The 15,762-nt window shown below is 43.8% G+C and overlaps 1 protein-coding gene across 1 annotated transcript in view; it reads left to right on the forward strand.

Annotated features, from left to right (window-relative positions):
• Nucleotides 1-15,762, forward strand: part of BRF1 (BRF1 general transcription factor IIIB subunit) — a 200,804-nt gene that overhangs the window by 134,128 nt on the left and 50,914 nt on the right. Inside the window, exons 12-15 of the mRNA XM_081192565.1 lie at nt 6,477-6,538; nt 7,609-7,690; nt 9,770-9,825; nt 14,939-15,195. Of these exons, the coding sequence (XP_081048691.1) occupies nt 6,477-6,538; nt 7,609-7,690; nt 9,770-9,825; nt 14,939-15,195 (457 nt within the window). The remainder of the gene's footprint in view (nt 1-6,476; nt 6,539-7,608; nt 7,691-9,769; nt 9,826-14,938; nt 15,196-15,762) is intronic.

The raw sequence follows: 15,762 nt of genomic DNA on the forward strand, positions 1-15,762 counted from the left end.
TAGAAAATAAGGTGTTTGCCATTGGGGTTGATGTTAAATTCATTTTCTGCCTCTGGTGACCCCTCCTTCCTGTCACTGAGGGTCATGCATATCGCCATCCCGTCCTCTGCATATGAGGAATCCATGCTATTTCTTGAATAGCAAGAGAAGGGTAGTGGCTCATTTTACAGACTGATTAGTGGGGAGTGCCCAGTGCTGCCTGGTACGTTTAGGAAACCAAGAAGTATTGTTATCTTTAAGTGAGTTTGGACCAAAATAGGTGAAGTCACTCCAAAGTCACATTTTGGTCTGCCACCTCGATTCAAAATGGCACCCAGTTTGCGAACAATGAAGACGGCTGCCCCCACCTTGGGAACCTTCAGGAATTCCTCATCTGCATATGAAGAATCCATTCTGCTTCTTAAAGTGCAACAGAACGTTGGCAGCTGATTTTATAGACTGATAGTGGTTTGAGAATGGACAAGGGTGGTGAGGCAAATAGCTGTTCATCGTGCATTTGGTTTACGTTAGTGTTTGTGGCTTAGATCTCATGTTTGGTTTATGTCTTGGCATGAAAGTGCTTATTTATGAATAGCCCAATTGATTTTCCAAGGTTAAAATCCATAGTTTGGATCATGCAGTGGAAATCTACAACATTTCTGTTTCATTTGCAAACCCAATAATTATTGTTGCATTGAAGTTCTTGACATCTATGCTAAAGCGTTTTAAAAAATTAACCACCATGGAACCATACAGCACAAATCGTTTTTGTTTTATAGCATAGTACTTATTTAATAGCCCGGTTCAGTAAAATTGAAGTGTTCTTAACTGTACAGGCTTCAGAGGATTCCCTGCAATCCACTTAGTGGCTGGCTCTAAGGAAATCCTCTTATTTGGACATAGTTTTGTCCTTCGGTCAGAGAAATAAGAAACATCCTTAAGGCTGTGATGTCATCAGCGCCTCTTTCAAATTATAATCTCAAATCAATGCATTCTTTTAAAGCTAAAGACAAAAAGTCACGACTTCTTCCACTGCAAGTAGCAGTATGCAATACTTAAGATGTAGGGCTCAGTCCAGCCCTCTTAAGCTTTCAGTGGGAGAGTTTAAAGCACACACACTCCTCCGGAATCAGTGGGGCTTAAATGGGCTTAACTTTGGCTGCGCCTTGCCTGTGGTCTGTGTCTGCCCCAGCACATCTCTCTTTAAATGTTTTGCAGCTGGTCACATGCTTATGAGGCTTGCATCAGGAACTCTTGTGCTCTTTGCAAATACGTTTTGTGCCAAGGTAACCCCAGATTCTGCACAAGAAGAAAGAGCTGGATTTTGCAACCTTCCCCATGCCCCCTGCTTTGCTGGTCTCCTCTGCCAGCACCCAACAAGGAAGATGAGGAGATTGCCTGAAGACTCTGGGTTGAGCTTTCATTTCCAGGTGGGCAGGGTGGAGCTGAGCGTTTAGCCTTGTCAGGTGAAGGAGGCCTAAAAGAAGTGAGAGAGGGTCATCTTCTGCTGCCGTTTCCATCAGAAATGGGAGATCGCATTAGAGGCCACTGTGATATTTACTGCACAGGCCTCTGGGACAATTTTCTATTTCACAGTAGGAAAGGTTAGCTATGGAGGATGCCATTCTTGTGTGCGGTCAGACAACGTTCCTACAGGGCAATGAATGATTGCCCTAGAGACTCATCACAAGGGCCTCTGGAATGGTCTTGTACCCCACACCTTCAATGCAAGCTGGCATTCCCAGTGTAGCTTCTTATAGGACTGGTGTATGGCAAGCAGTTCTCCTGTTGGGAAATTAGATGTGTCTCCGCATCTTCCTACGGTGTCAATGTGCCCTCTGCAGAAAGGAAAACTTTGGCAGGTGCCCAGCCATGCCGCATATGATTAAGAGCTGTAAAACTGCTAGAAATCCATTTTTTAAAGGGCAGACAATATAAAACCACAGAATCAATGGTGTTATCAAGTCCTAGTCTGGTGATAAAAAGCCAGAGAACTAATTCCCAGAGAAAACAGGTTTTCAGGGTGTACTCCCTCCCAGAGGTCATTCCAGAGCTTTGGTGCTGCTCCTTAGAAACCCTTGCTTTTCCCTATTAGTTTTCTAATTTCTCTAGAAGGAGGGCTTCTGAGCAGAGCTTTAGATGAAGATCTGAATGGTCAACAGACAAGTAGAAATGTCGTTGTTCCAAACATAGTTTTACAAAGCCCAATCCAAAAGCAACAGGTATGTGAAACTGCCCTTGCACTGAACTACACAACTGATCAATCTAAGGCAATGTTATTGATTCCTGATTGTTACTAGCTCTCGAAGGTCTTTGGTGGAGGCCTTTCCTTGCCCTCCTCCTATCTGAAATTCTGACCACAGATACGAAGGATTGAACCTAGCACTTTTTATAAGCAAAGCATATGCTCCTGTGTTGAGCACCCCCTCCCCTTCTTTTGCAACCCTTGTGCTTATCTTCAGAAGGCCTGGGGCAGGGGGAGGGGGAGGTGGCGGCTGCAAAGGGCATGCCAGGCGCTTTTAAGTTTCAGGACTGTAATTGACTTGGAGACTTGGTCGAAAGCCGCAGAAGGTGCTAGTTACGCTGGAGAGATTAGAATGGGCAGGGAAGGTGGTGGTGGGCGCGCTTGTTGCTCCTTGCCCTTGTTTAACCATAAAGGCGCTCTCTGATCTGCTTACAGAATTAATAGCCTAAAGCGTTACCTCCTTTAAAAATCCAGAAGCCTGTTTTTTACCTGTACCCTGCAGGCTTTGACTTCCTCTGGAAGGAAAAGAAGAAGAAGAAAGTCGAAACTTGCAAGGAACCACATCAAAACCATTCAGACCTGCTGTTTTAAGATCATGGGCCAAAGGGTGGTCGCATCTGTGTTTATGGAATACGGCGTTTCAGACATTTTTATTAAATATGAGAATATTGTTCAGAAACTCTTTGGAAAAGTTGAGCCGAAAGGGGGTGCCTCCCCCCCCCCCCGGCTGACAAAGAGCCAAGAGTCAGGAGCTCCTTTTTCTCTCTCTCTCTGCCTCTGGAGCAAGCTGTTTAATGGACAACAGATGGTCATGCTCAGCAGTTAGGGCAGTTCAGCTGGTTGCGGCGATGATTGCAGCGGAGTTTGCTGTGGTACATCAGAACAGCTGTTTTTCCTTTCTCAAATTTGAGCATTACAGTGGATGTTTATTTTATAACAAAACAGTTTTGTTTAGAGGGGACATAAAACCTGGGAGCTTGGGTGCCCCGCGCGTTCTCAGCAAATCTTTGCACGTAATGAATGCCTGTCAGACAGTCTGAAGAGTGGCTATTTGCAAGCAAGACCAGGAGCCATCAATTACTCCCTATACATCTTCTCTCCGATATAAGTCATGCTTATTTCGGATCACTTCCTCTTAGATCCTTTTCCTGCAATTTGGCAGTTGGCAAATGACTTCTCTCTGCCTGCCACTGATGGAGGAAACAACTGGCACCAAATTCCAAAATTAGATTAAAATTAAAGTGTTGACATAAAAACTGTTCCACAGTGCATGGAAATGGCCTAATTTTCAAACTGGCATATTAAGGATTTGTGTGCGTTTCAGGCGCTTTCCCCTTTTCTGTTCTACAAAACGCTAAGAATAAATTTGGGAGGATTAGAGGAGGACAATATACCCCAAAGCTCAAATCGGTTAAATTAACTTTTTTTGTGTGTGGGGAGCGGGGATGAAGAAATGTAAATGACCCAAAAAACTGAATTTAGTGCTGCAGAAAGCATTCCCTAATCAGTATATGGTTTGCCTATTAATTTTTGAATAATGACTTTAAACAAGAGTAGGCGGAAGGTTGCTAGTGGCCCCACTGGTAGGCCACCCTCTTCTGCCTGCTGGTTGCTGTGATTCTTGCATAGTATGTCAGATTAGGGGGACCTTGAACTGGTTCAATAAAGCACTTCTTTTGTCCTTAAGCGAGAATTTCTACTTAGGTAAATCTTGTGTGAGTGAGCCCCACCGTTCACTTTAGCAGAGGAGGCATCTTAGTGCACACACAGCCTCTCCCACAATTGAACTAACGGATCTGACGAGCTGTACCCACGGATACTAAAGGAGCTTGCAGATGTAATCTCAGAGCCTCTCTCTGTAACCTTCGAGAATTCTTGGAGAAAAAGTGAGGTCCCTGTGGACTGGAAGCAGGCAATTTTTGTCCCCATCTTCAAAAAGTGGGGGAAAGAAGAAGACTCGGGTAGCTACTGATTGGTGAAAACTCTGATCCTAAACCTCCGCAGCCTTGTGGCTATAGTCATTCATGAGAAAGTATTTGGGACTAAACCTCCAGGAGCAATCCGTATCTGCTGCCATGCAGGACATTTTCAGGAGAATAAAAGGCTAAGGAGTAAACCCTACACAAATCCAGAGTGCAGTCCCTAAGGCGGTTGAATGGCACCTTGTACACCTCCTTCCAGCAACTCCTGCAGCCAAGCTGGTGCCAAACGTATTGCTCTGCTTTCCTTTGGGCCACATCAGCAAGGCTGAGAGGAGGGTCTTGTCTTCTGGGGAACCCAGGACTTCCATACACGCTGCCCAGTCTTACACCCCGGGCAGGCCACTTCAGTGCTTCAAAGACAAGAGTGTGTAGAACGCTTGGCTAAGATATCACCACTTTCCAAAGTGAGTGACATTGGGCCAGTCACCCTCTCTTAGCCCAGCCTAGCTCTCAGGGGCATTGTGAAGCTGAAATGCAATTAAGAGAGAACTGTGTTCGTCAGTGGAGGTACCATAGCTGGGAAGGAGCCATAGCTCAATGGTAAGAGCATGTGCTTTGTTTGCAGGATGCCCCAGGCTCAGTCCCTGGAATCTCTTAGTGTGCCCTCTGCCTGAGACCCTGCAGCCACTGCCGGTCAGAATAGGAAGGACTGACTAAGATGGGCAATCTAACGCGGTATAAGGCAGCATCCTCTCTTTCTCTGAACAATTTGGAGAGAAGAAGAAGAAGAGTTTGGATTTGATATCCCGCCTTTCACTCCCCTTCAGGAGTCTCAAAGCGGCTAACATTCTCCTTTCCCTTCCTCCCCCACAACAAACACTCTGTGAGGTGAGTGGGGCTGAGAGACTTCAAAGAAGTGTGACTGGCCCAAGGTCACCCAGCAGCTGCATGTGGAGGAGCAGGGACGCGAACCCGGTTCCCCAGATTACATGACTACCGCTCTTAACCACTACACCACACTGGCTCTCCGAGGAAGTGTGGGATACAAATACAATAAACAAATGATGGGATGTTGCTATTCATTGGGCAGGTTGTCTGTCTTAATCTTCAAACTAGTCAGGGGAATTGTCCCACTCCTTCGCTTCCCTGCATTTCCAATCAACTGCAGAAAAAGCATTGGGCAGAGGAATTCCTGCTCCTTAGCAGGATATTTTGGGTGAACAATTCACCAAGCTGTTGCGTGCACATTTCAGAAAGCTAGCACTTGGTGAGTGGATATCTGAGCTCACTCAAAGTTGGTAAAAAGAAATAAATCTATGGGACTAGCTCTGCCTTCTGGGTTATATGGTGTGATATGGTCTCAGCGGCCACTCTCAGTCACCAGTCCAGCTGCCACATTCTGGATTAGTTGTAGTTTCCGGGTCACCTTCAAAGGTAGCCCCATGTAGAGCGCATTGCAGTAGTCCAAGCAGGAGATAACTAGAGCATGCACCACTCCGGCAAGACAGTCTGCGGGCAGGTAGTTCAATGCTTCTGAGAATTGGCAGTGTTGACCAGAGCTTATTATGCTTGCTTCACTTCCAAGGATTTGAGTGTTGTGGGTCTGTGTTTCCTCCCTGTAGTTGTAGGTCTGTAAGGGGAATAGGGGTCTCCTAACACCTCTCAGCACCCTCGACAAACTACAGTTCCCAGGATGCTTTGCGGGAAGCCACGACTGTTTAATGTTGGATGAGAGTGCTTTAAATTATAGCGCAGATGGGGCCTCAGTCAAGTGCTCCTTCTCAGCTGCTGGCCTCCTACCTTGGTATCTTACAACTGTGTCACACACATATGTATGTTCAGCAAGACACAAAGCAGATGTTGTGATTGGGCTGCATTTGCGCTAGTATTTGCCAGTCACATGGGGCAGGGCAGTAGCTGTTCAAATGTTGCATGTCCTTGACTTGAAGGAATTTTTAAAGTTCCTAACCTCTGATTCCATCATTTTGTATTTAATTGAGTGTTTGCCATTGAATCATATTAGCGGTGATTCGCAAGGAGCCAAGGTGGGAGCGGGGGCCAAGCCCTTTTGGTGTCTTCTCCTCTCTAATTAACTTCAGTGACAAATTGTGTTCACACAAGAAACAGCAACAATAGGAGAGTGTCGTTAGGAAAACCTCATTTCTCCCCCTATTTAATTTGGACGGGCCCCATCTTGTGAAAGATTGCTTTGTTAGCAAACCAGTTATCAGAAAGACCGCACTTCCGAGATGATTAAAGCCAGGGTTTGAATCGGAGTTGATTTGGAATGAATGCACACCCTAATTAAAATTTCTGTTGCTTCTATTTAGATGAAAATACTGGAGATGGTGAATTAGATCTAAGTGGAATTGACGACAGTGAAATAGATATGGTAAGAATGCTTCCTCTTTCTTACTCTGCCCCCGCCACCAATAAAATTGTCTCTGCATGCAATATGCATTTTGTTTTACCGGGAATCAAAAATATCTGCTTTATTCTGCTGACGATGCATGCCATAATCGCTTAGATTATTATTTTAATTTTAATTGGTGATACCAGCACCAATAGCAAGACATTAGAATGACAGTGATGAGAAACCCACACGATGTCAGGTGTAGATTACAGATACAGAGCACTGGCAGAACATTTAATGGTTGTCTGCAAGAATGACCAGATTTTTACAAAATGAAAATGCTTGCAGTGTGTTATCAAAATGATGTCAAGAGAGGCAAACGCTGTAACTTTTTTTTTCTTTTTAAGGCATGTAATGGTTGGCTGTAGGGTCAGTGTTTCTCAAACTTGGGTCCCCAGCTGTTGTTGGACTACAACTCCCATCATCCCTAGCTAGCAAGACCAGTGGTCAAGGGTGATGGGAGTTGTAGTCCAACAACAGCTGAGGACCCAAGTTCCAGAAATGCTGCTAGGTGCTCAGGGATGAGGTACTTCCTTGTTGGTAGAGTGTTGCGCTTTAAATATGTGTTGTGAAAGGAGGAGGGGTGGATTTAGATGGCTCTGTGATACCCGCAAGAGTATCTCCTCCATACATGCAACTGTAAATAGTTCATTTAATGAAAGTGGTGACTACAGTGCTGGTATCAGGGAGTCCTGAGGAGGTCTGATGAGTGTTGTCTCCTCGCTTCCCACCTCTTGGTCCTCTTTTCAAGATTGTCTACCAAGTGGATCTCCTTTGGTGGCTTCTCCTTTCTCCACACCCCCAATCCTTCTTCACCTATCTCATTCTATAACCTGCCTCTCTGCTGCCTTGCTTCCCCTTCTGCTCTTTGCCACACCGATGCCTCTTTCTCTCCTCTCCATCACGCGGAAGCCCCAGCCAGGTCAACGGAGGAGAGGTAGAAACGAGGAGGTGATGGAGTGGGCAGCAGCTGATGGGCAGAGTTCCTATGTCTGCTGCTGAAGAACAAAAAAAACAAAACACTTACCTTTATTTCTTTTGGTCCCTAGTATATACTTAATGATTCCGAAGCCAAAATAAAAGCAGAACTCTGGATGAGGGAAAATGCAGATTATCTGAAGGAACAAAAGGGTAAGCCAAATGAATGGAAGTCTCTTTCGGGTGAGTCATGTAGTGAAGTCTTGAGGCTGAAAACATTCAACTGTGATTAATCACTTCATTGTAGACCTAATTCTGTTGCCTTTCAACAGGGTTTCTAACAGTGCCTTAGCAACCAGCGTGGTATAGTGCAGCCTTCCCCAACCCGATGCCCTCCAGATGTTTTGGACGACATCTCCCATCTGGTCTAGCCAGTCTAAAACAGCTGGAAAACACCAGCTAGGGGAAGGTTGGTGTTGTCGATCGGGGATCCAGTTAGGACTGGGGAGGGGGAGAATCCCAATGCAGCTACAAAGCTTACTGGCTGATCTTGGGGGGTTGCTACTCTCTCATTGTCTAGCCTACCCCATAAGGGAGGATAAATATATGGGGGTGCACCCTGTACCTTAAGCTCTCAGGATGAAGGGCAGGATGAAAATGAAACCAACGCTGGTTGTGGCATATTGTGGCATGACTAAGAGCGAGCTGCAAGCAAGCAGGATGATTTCAGATAAACTTATTTCCGGAGGGGTAGCTATGTTAGGCTATTGCAGCAAAACCAACCAGTTGTTTGTAATATAATCATAGTGCCATGCTTTACATCCTTGATGATAGGATTTCTGAGATAATAGTCCAGTCCAGATGCTGTGCTGAACTCTTGGTTTTGCTTGCATGCATGAGCAGCAGTGCACTTGAAGCTCCCCCTCCTGTCTGCTCCTCTGGCACAGCTAAGGGAAAGCTGTGCTAAGCATCCATTGTCTAAAACCACAGTTCCTTGTTCCATCCAAACTCAATGAACTCTAGTTAGCTTAAGCTCTATTTTGTTCAGATGAGTCAGGATTGGTGGACACTAAGAAAAACTGGGGTGAGTGGGGATGGGAAGGGTGGGGGGAAACAAGCCAGGATCAAATTGAGACTTAAGATCATGGGTTATTTTCAAAACATAGTTTAAACTAGCTAGAGTTCCCGAAGTTTAGTCTAACTGTGTTTAGTTTAGAAGCAGAAGCGAAAACTTCTGATCTTCTTTCATGGCTGCTCCAGAGGAGGGGTGGGATCATGCAAGCTTAAGGCACATGAATATTGTACTAAAACATAGTTTGACATTGCATCTGAACCGGGCCAATGTATGCAAAAAGGCTTCAAGTCATATAAATATAAATTGCACTTGATCATTTGCTATTCCATCATTCCTCCAAGGAGCTTTGAGTAGTGTTTTAGCCTCACAACGACCCCGGCCCAAGTTAGGCTGGTAGAAAATTGTCTTTCTCAATACATCTCAAGGAGTTTCATAACTTCTTAGGGATTTGAACTTTGGTTTACCATCCCTTCCCAAATGCTGTAGCTATTACATGAAGTTTGCCTCCTTGAAAGGAATTCCGTGCAGAGCTTGACAGTTTGGTAGGGGGATTTATGAGACAACTGGTTTTCAAATCAATTTCCCCCCTTTCTAACTAAAAGGCCCTCTAGGCCAGGGGTGGACAGGCAGTAGACTACGGTTTACCAGTCACGTTTCTCCAGTAGACCACTTAGTATTTTCTTGGTGCTGAACTAGGCCTTAATCTGATCCAACAAACACCTCTTACGTGCATTAGAAAGAGTGCAGTATCATGATAACCAAATGATTAGTTATGCCTTAACTTATTCTTCGCCAGCCTGGTGCTCTCCAGATGCTTTGTGCTGGCTGGGGCTGATGGGAGTTGTAGTCATGTTAGGAGAGGCGCCTTAACTTTAAAGAAATCCCAAACATGCACTCCTGCTTTACCAGCTTAGCATATACCCAGTGGGTCACTTAGATTTTGGGTTGCTCTTTTTATAAGTAGATAATGGAACGTGAAGCCAGTCTTTCCCTGCTCAAAATTAGAGTTTTCTGTGTGTACTTTCAAAATTTCAACTGTGCTAAGTATTGTAAAATTCTGTGTGCACATGTAAAATTAATTTATCCCATGTTAGAATTCAGAATGACATGCATGGGGATCCCTTAGCTAAGTTGTCATTAAAACTAGTCGTAGTCTTCTATAATACTAGCCAGATTACACTTGTGCTTTCATACTACTTTTTTGTGTCTTCTTCCAGAAAAAGAAGCAAGGATAGCGAAAGAGAAGGAGCTTGGGATTTATAAAGAACATAAGGTAAATAAACTCTTTTGAATAAGCAGACTGAAAATGTACGTGGATAGACAGTTTTAGTTCAGATTCACCGTGCTCTTGGACCAGGCTGATTTAGAAAGCACAGGGGCAATCCAAAGATTAACTCAGAGAATCAGAGAATTGTAGCGTTGGAAGAGACCCCAAGAGTCATCTAGTCCAACCCCTGCCATGCAGGAATCTCAGCTAAAGCATCCATGGCAGATGGCCATCCAACCTCTGCTTAAAAGCCTCCAAGGAAGGAGAGTCCACAACCTCCCAAGGGTGAACTTTCCACTGCTGAACAGCTCTTACTGTCAGAAAAGTATTCCTGCTGTTGATTCGGAATCTCCTTTCTTGTAACTTGAAGCCATTGGTTTGAGCCCTAGCCTCCAGAGCAGGAGAAAACAGCTTGTTTCCTCTTCCACGTTACAGGCCTTGAGATCTTTGTAAATGGCTATCATATCTCCTCTTACTGCCAGAAGAGCGTTCTTCTTTAGTCAATCTAACCCTGCCTTGCAATAGGTTAAAAGGAAAAATCTTCCTTACATGACTTGGAAAAAACAACCCTGAGATGTGATATAAAAGCTTATATAAACTCTGTTTTGTTAAAATTCATACAGTTGCTTTTCTTCTTCTTTTACCTTGTAGGAGTAAATATTCTTTAATCATCTTTTACTCAAACCTTCCTGATCATTAAAAAGAAAGAAAGAAAGTAATCCAAGCACTATTTTCTCCAATTATTATTTTTTTTTACTTGAATACTGTAACATGTTTTCATTGTGGAGTTTTGTATAAAGGGAAATCTTTGGGAGGGCTTTTCAGGGATTATGTCTGTGCAGAGAGAATGCATCCACCACACTAAATATTTGTGTTGCCTTACTTGGCATCAGGTGGAAGTGCTCCATTGTGAACGTCTTCATATCCTGGATTTGCTGAAGCTTCAGGGGTTGTTGTTGTTGTTCCTGTTGCCGCCATCAAAACAGTTCTTACCTTGGCAGTAGCAGTGACAACATAATGTGGTCAAAACCTGATGGACTACATATAACACATGTCTTGGTTACTAGGCAAGAGGGCTATTTTTGAAGCAAAAAAAATGTTGCCCAAGCAGTTGCCGGTGAACTGACATTAGATAGATAAGCTTTTGGGAAACATCTGAGACCCAGAAAAGCCCTCTTCTAATTAATTGATTGAAGTTGTACTGCTTTATAGTTCAAGAAATCTCAAAGCAGTTAACATCCCAACAAATGCTGATGTGCAGTAGAATATATAAAAACACAAATTCCACATTCCATAATAGTAACATTCCACATTTTGAGGCAAAGGCGCCCACACCAGCCAGCACTCTTTGCTGCCCTCCTCGCTTTAGAATGAATGGAAGGGTGAGCGTCCATTCAAGAGGAGAGGCTGAGACAGTGCAAACAGGAACAGAGCAGGAACAGTGCAAGCCGTCTTTTGTATATTGTGGATGTTTAGGGGAAAATTTACTGAGTCTTTTCTTAGCGGGCATGCTGATGGACCCTGGCATAGGGCTTTTGCGGGTAAGAAATCATGTATCTCATTCCCCTATCTGCTTTACACATTTGTGGTTTTGCATATAGACCAGGCTTCCTCAACCTCGGCCCTCCAGATGTTTTTGGCCTACAACTCCCATGATCCCTAGCTAGCAGGACCAGTGGTCAGGGATGGTGGGAACTGTAGTCTCAAAACATCTGGAGGGCTGAGGTTGAGGAAGCCTGATATAGAGGAAAGGGGGAAGGGTTGCTTATTTGATAGAACTTGGGCTTTGCATCCCAGCTTCATTTCCTGGCACTGCCTAGCAGGGATGGAAGATACTCCTTTCTAAAACCCTGAGAGCTGTGATCCAGTTGTCTGACTCGGAACAAGTCTGCTTCCTATGCTTCTATTGCTGCATTTAAATCATCCTTAATTCCCCCATGACTGAGCAGCTTTTGGGTTTAATGCAGTATGCGTCTAGCTGTCCTTGTTGCTTTGACTAGCACACGCCATTTCTCAGAGGCTTGCATTAACCCAACCCCATTAACAGGCAGGTTTCCAACTCCATGTATTCCACTTGGCTGCCTTCACTGATCTGTGGAGTGGCAGTCCTGTGGGAACTCTCGAACACAGCTCTCTACTTTTACTTAAACTGCTGCTGTATCCCTTGAGCTTTTTGTTGTAATGCTACTTGGTATTTATGTTCCATTCTGGCTTGCACTCAGTCTTTGTACCTACTTTTGCTGGTGGCGGGGCAGTTTTAGTGAGAATATGCTTCCTTAATATTTTATTTTTACTAAAACAAAACAAAACAAAACAAACAAAACAAAACAAAACAAAACAAAACAAAACAAAACAAAAGCCATCCTCTGCAACTGGGGGAAAAAAAATCTAGACTTCAGCAATAAAGGACTTATGCATTGTAGGGAATTTTCAGCAAGGAAAGCCTGGGGGAGGAATGTGTGATATTCCCCGTGTGGAAACCAGGAGCTGCAAGCTAAAAATATTATCAGCCTTTAGCATAGGAAAGAGGCTGATAAAATGGAATATGACTGAAGGGAAATGCAAGCAGGTTGGAAAGAGCAACTCACAGCACGATCCTATCTATGCATGTCTCCAAAGTCATGTTGTCAGTCAATCAGTCAGTTACATTTTGATGTTCATAGCCAATGGCCATTACAAGAAGGCAATTCAAGAGTAAGCTAAATAGATAACGTTTGCAGAAATGCCAGTTGTCAAAAGTTAAAACCATAAAGTTATCCAAATTGTTTAAATTTAAAAAAAAAAATCTATTTGGCGTTCAACGTTTTCAAGGAAACCAAGCCTTACGAGGAGCGCTTGAAGGAGCTGGGTGTGTATAGCCCAGAAAAGAGGAGGCTGAGAGGAGATATAATAGCCATTTACAAATATTGCAACGGCTGCCACATGGAAGAGGAAACAAGCTGTTTTCTCCTGCTCTGGAGGGTAGGACTCGAACCCATGGCTTCAAGTTGCAAGAAAGGAGATTCCGACTAAACACCAGAAAGACCTTTCTGACAGTAAGAGCTGTTCAGCAGTGGAAGAGTCTCCCTTGGAAGGTTGTGGACTCTCCTTCCTTTGAGGCTTTCAAGCAGAGGTTGGGTGGCCATCTATCATGGATGCTTTAGCTGAGATTCCTGCATTGCAGGGGGGCTGGACTAGATGACCCGTGGAGGTGCCTTCCAACGCTGCAATTCTAGAAGGTGTACTATAGGTAGCAGACATGTCTATATCGGCTAGCAATAAAATGATTTAGAAAAAACATTTTCAGTTGGATGGGACTTATTCCCAGGTAAATAAGGTACAGGATTGCAACCATTGTTTTCCTCTGCATGTAATGCCAGGAAGTCACCCAACAAATTCAACAGGCAGGAGCATTTAATATCGCCGCTTTCACACGCTGTGTGCAGTTGACCTGTTAAATGTTGTTCTATCAGATGCCGCTAATGCAGTTCAAAAAGGACCAGACAGGATTCATATGAATAGCAATTGATAGCAGGTTGTTGCTGTTGTTGTTGGGTGGGCCAGTTTCCATGTAATGAGCAAGCACTGCACTCGTGCCCTTTCCCTTTCCTCGCATGTTCTGCTTTGATGAGTTCCTTCCGTGGAAACCACAGGTGGGCTATAGATGCTCGCTCGTTACTGCAAACCCAAGGCTGTACAAAGTATGCCCCTGGGAAAATAAATGAAATTGCTTTTGAGACAAGAAAGACATTACAGCTGAACGCATGAGGGGCCAATTCACACAACGTTAAAACTTTAGTAGCTCACTTCAACAGGTTCCCATGCATTATATACATGGGAAACCCTCCCTTTGTGTTTGGATATGGCTCAGTATACAGACTACTGAGCAGAGGAATACTGGAAGTTTTGGGCATACCCATGCAGTTCTGCAGGCATATTGCTTCCAGTTTCTGCATTCCTTGTATGCATATGTTTGAAAGGACTGGGGAAATTGAGGATATCACGTGTGCACCTGGTTCATTTATTACTTTCAGTGTATGGCGGCTGAGAAATCTGCTGCCAACTTCCTATAATGCGTAGCATGTTCCTGCATTATTTGTTGTTTTTATTTTGATTATGTTCTTTGTGGTTTTATATTTTGATTTTATTCTGTGAACCGACCTAAGACCTGCGAGTATAGGGCGGTATTTAAATTCCATAAATTAAAATAAAATAAAATAGAAAGTGCAGACCAGCCCTATGTGGGGGGTTGTCTTCATGTTGTGACTCCATTTGACCCTGCACTTAGCGCATTCAGCCACAATCAGTGGCCAGAAATAAATGTCACAGTAAGCCACACAGGTTTTCCCTAACAGTGGTGATTCTGTATTGAATCCCCTCCTCTTTCCATAATGTGTAGTTATGGCATATTGTGCTTCCCTGTACCACCAATGGTTATCATGAGTTAGGAAAGGGAACCTAGTGATGTGGTGACATGTGCTTCTTTTGCTACACATTGCAGAAAGAGGAGGGAGAGCTGACATTCTAAATTTACTGTGTTGGAGATGATGTGTGCAATGTTTTACAAAGTGCAAGAGAACAAGTCCCTACCTCAAGGAGCTTATAGTCTTAACTGCAGGGTGGCAATCCTGTAATCACCATCATATCTGGTTCTGGTCTCGGCCTAACTATTGGAACTCTCACCCATTTGCTTAATTGTGGTCAAAAGTCAGGAAAAAATAATCTGGACCTCAAAACAGAGGTGGCTATCCATCAGCAGGACTGATGTAGCTTTAATCCACCCAAAGGATCATTCAATTTTCTGGCTTCACCTGGCATTCATGGCTTTGCATGGTGGAGAAAGTACATTCTTTTAGAAATATTTGCTAGTTCCCATATGTGGTGGGCGTTTTGATAGTTATTCAAACAAGCATTGCAACCCAGCGTCCTTAAGGGGCCAAAAATAATAGAGGATTTTCAATGAGCTCCACTATTCAGGATTTGGATCCTTTGCAGTGTGCTGATGCAACTGTGCCACCTATCAGTTCCTCTCTCAGCCAGCTGCCACCTGAGCAGTGATGATTAAACTGCAGCCCATTCTTCAGCCTCAGTAAAATTATTCCGATTGCCCCCTAAAATTGCTGTTTATGTTTTAATTAAGCCCAAGAAGTCTGCAAAGAAGCGGGAGCTGATCCAGGCCAGCACAGCGGGAGAGGCAATTGAAAAGATGTTGGAACAGAAGAAGATTTCAAGTAAAATTAATTATAACGTGTTAAGGGACCTCAACAGCAAAGGAGGTAGCTCACCAAAGAAAGATGATGACAGCACTGATGACAGCAGCAACACCAAGAAACTGTCAAGAAGAAAATCTCTGGCGGCTCGGAATGTGGCCAACTCTGTAAACAGTGTGGGGAAAAGGTACCACAATTCTTCATTTAAATCCTTCTCTCTTCAGTGAACGGTGCATCTATAGATTGTTAACAGTTCTCTGACACTCAGGTAATGTTGGGGCTTTCACTTGTAGTTCAGTGTGTGGGGCCAGGATGAATCATCCTCCACAGGCCACATGTTGGCTGGCAGCTTCATTGTGGCTTAATCACCATTACGTGACGGCACCAGTCAGCCCTCAGTAACAAACTTTGCTTCTTAGAATTCTCTTATTCTTTTCTGTTCTCCCCCCCCCAAAAAAAAAGATCAGATTTTGTGTTAGCTGATGTGAAAAGCTTGATGAAGCCTTCCCCACCCCATTTTTCATGTTGATTTTTAAAAAATAATGGTTCTTGTCTTGCTGTGACAGTTTGCAGTAGTGTGATTTAGTTCTTTGTTTGAATTTTATTCCAAAATTTGGTCGCTAATTACTGCCTCGGATACAAAGCTTCCTAGAAAACATATATATATCTGTAGGTTGCATAAAATATGAGGGGGGAGGTCTATTGTGGAAGTGGGTGCAATATTCAAATTTGGATGCATCTTCTGCATTTAAAA

This window comes from Podarcis bocagei (assembly GCF_964188305.1).
Source record: "Podarcis bocagei genome assembly, chromosome: 1".
Classification (NCBI taxonomy): domain Eukaryota; kingdom Metazoa; phylum Chordata; class Lepidosauria; order Squamata; family Lacertidae; genus Podarcis; species Podarcis bocagei.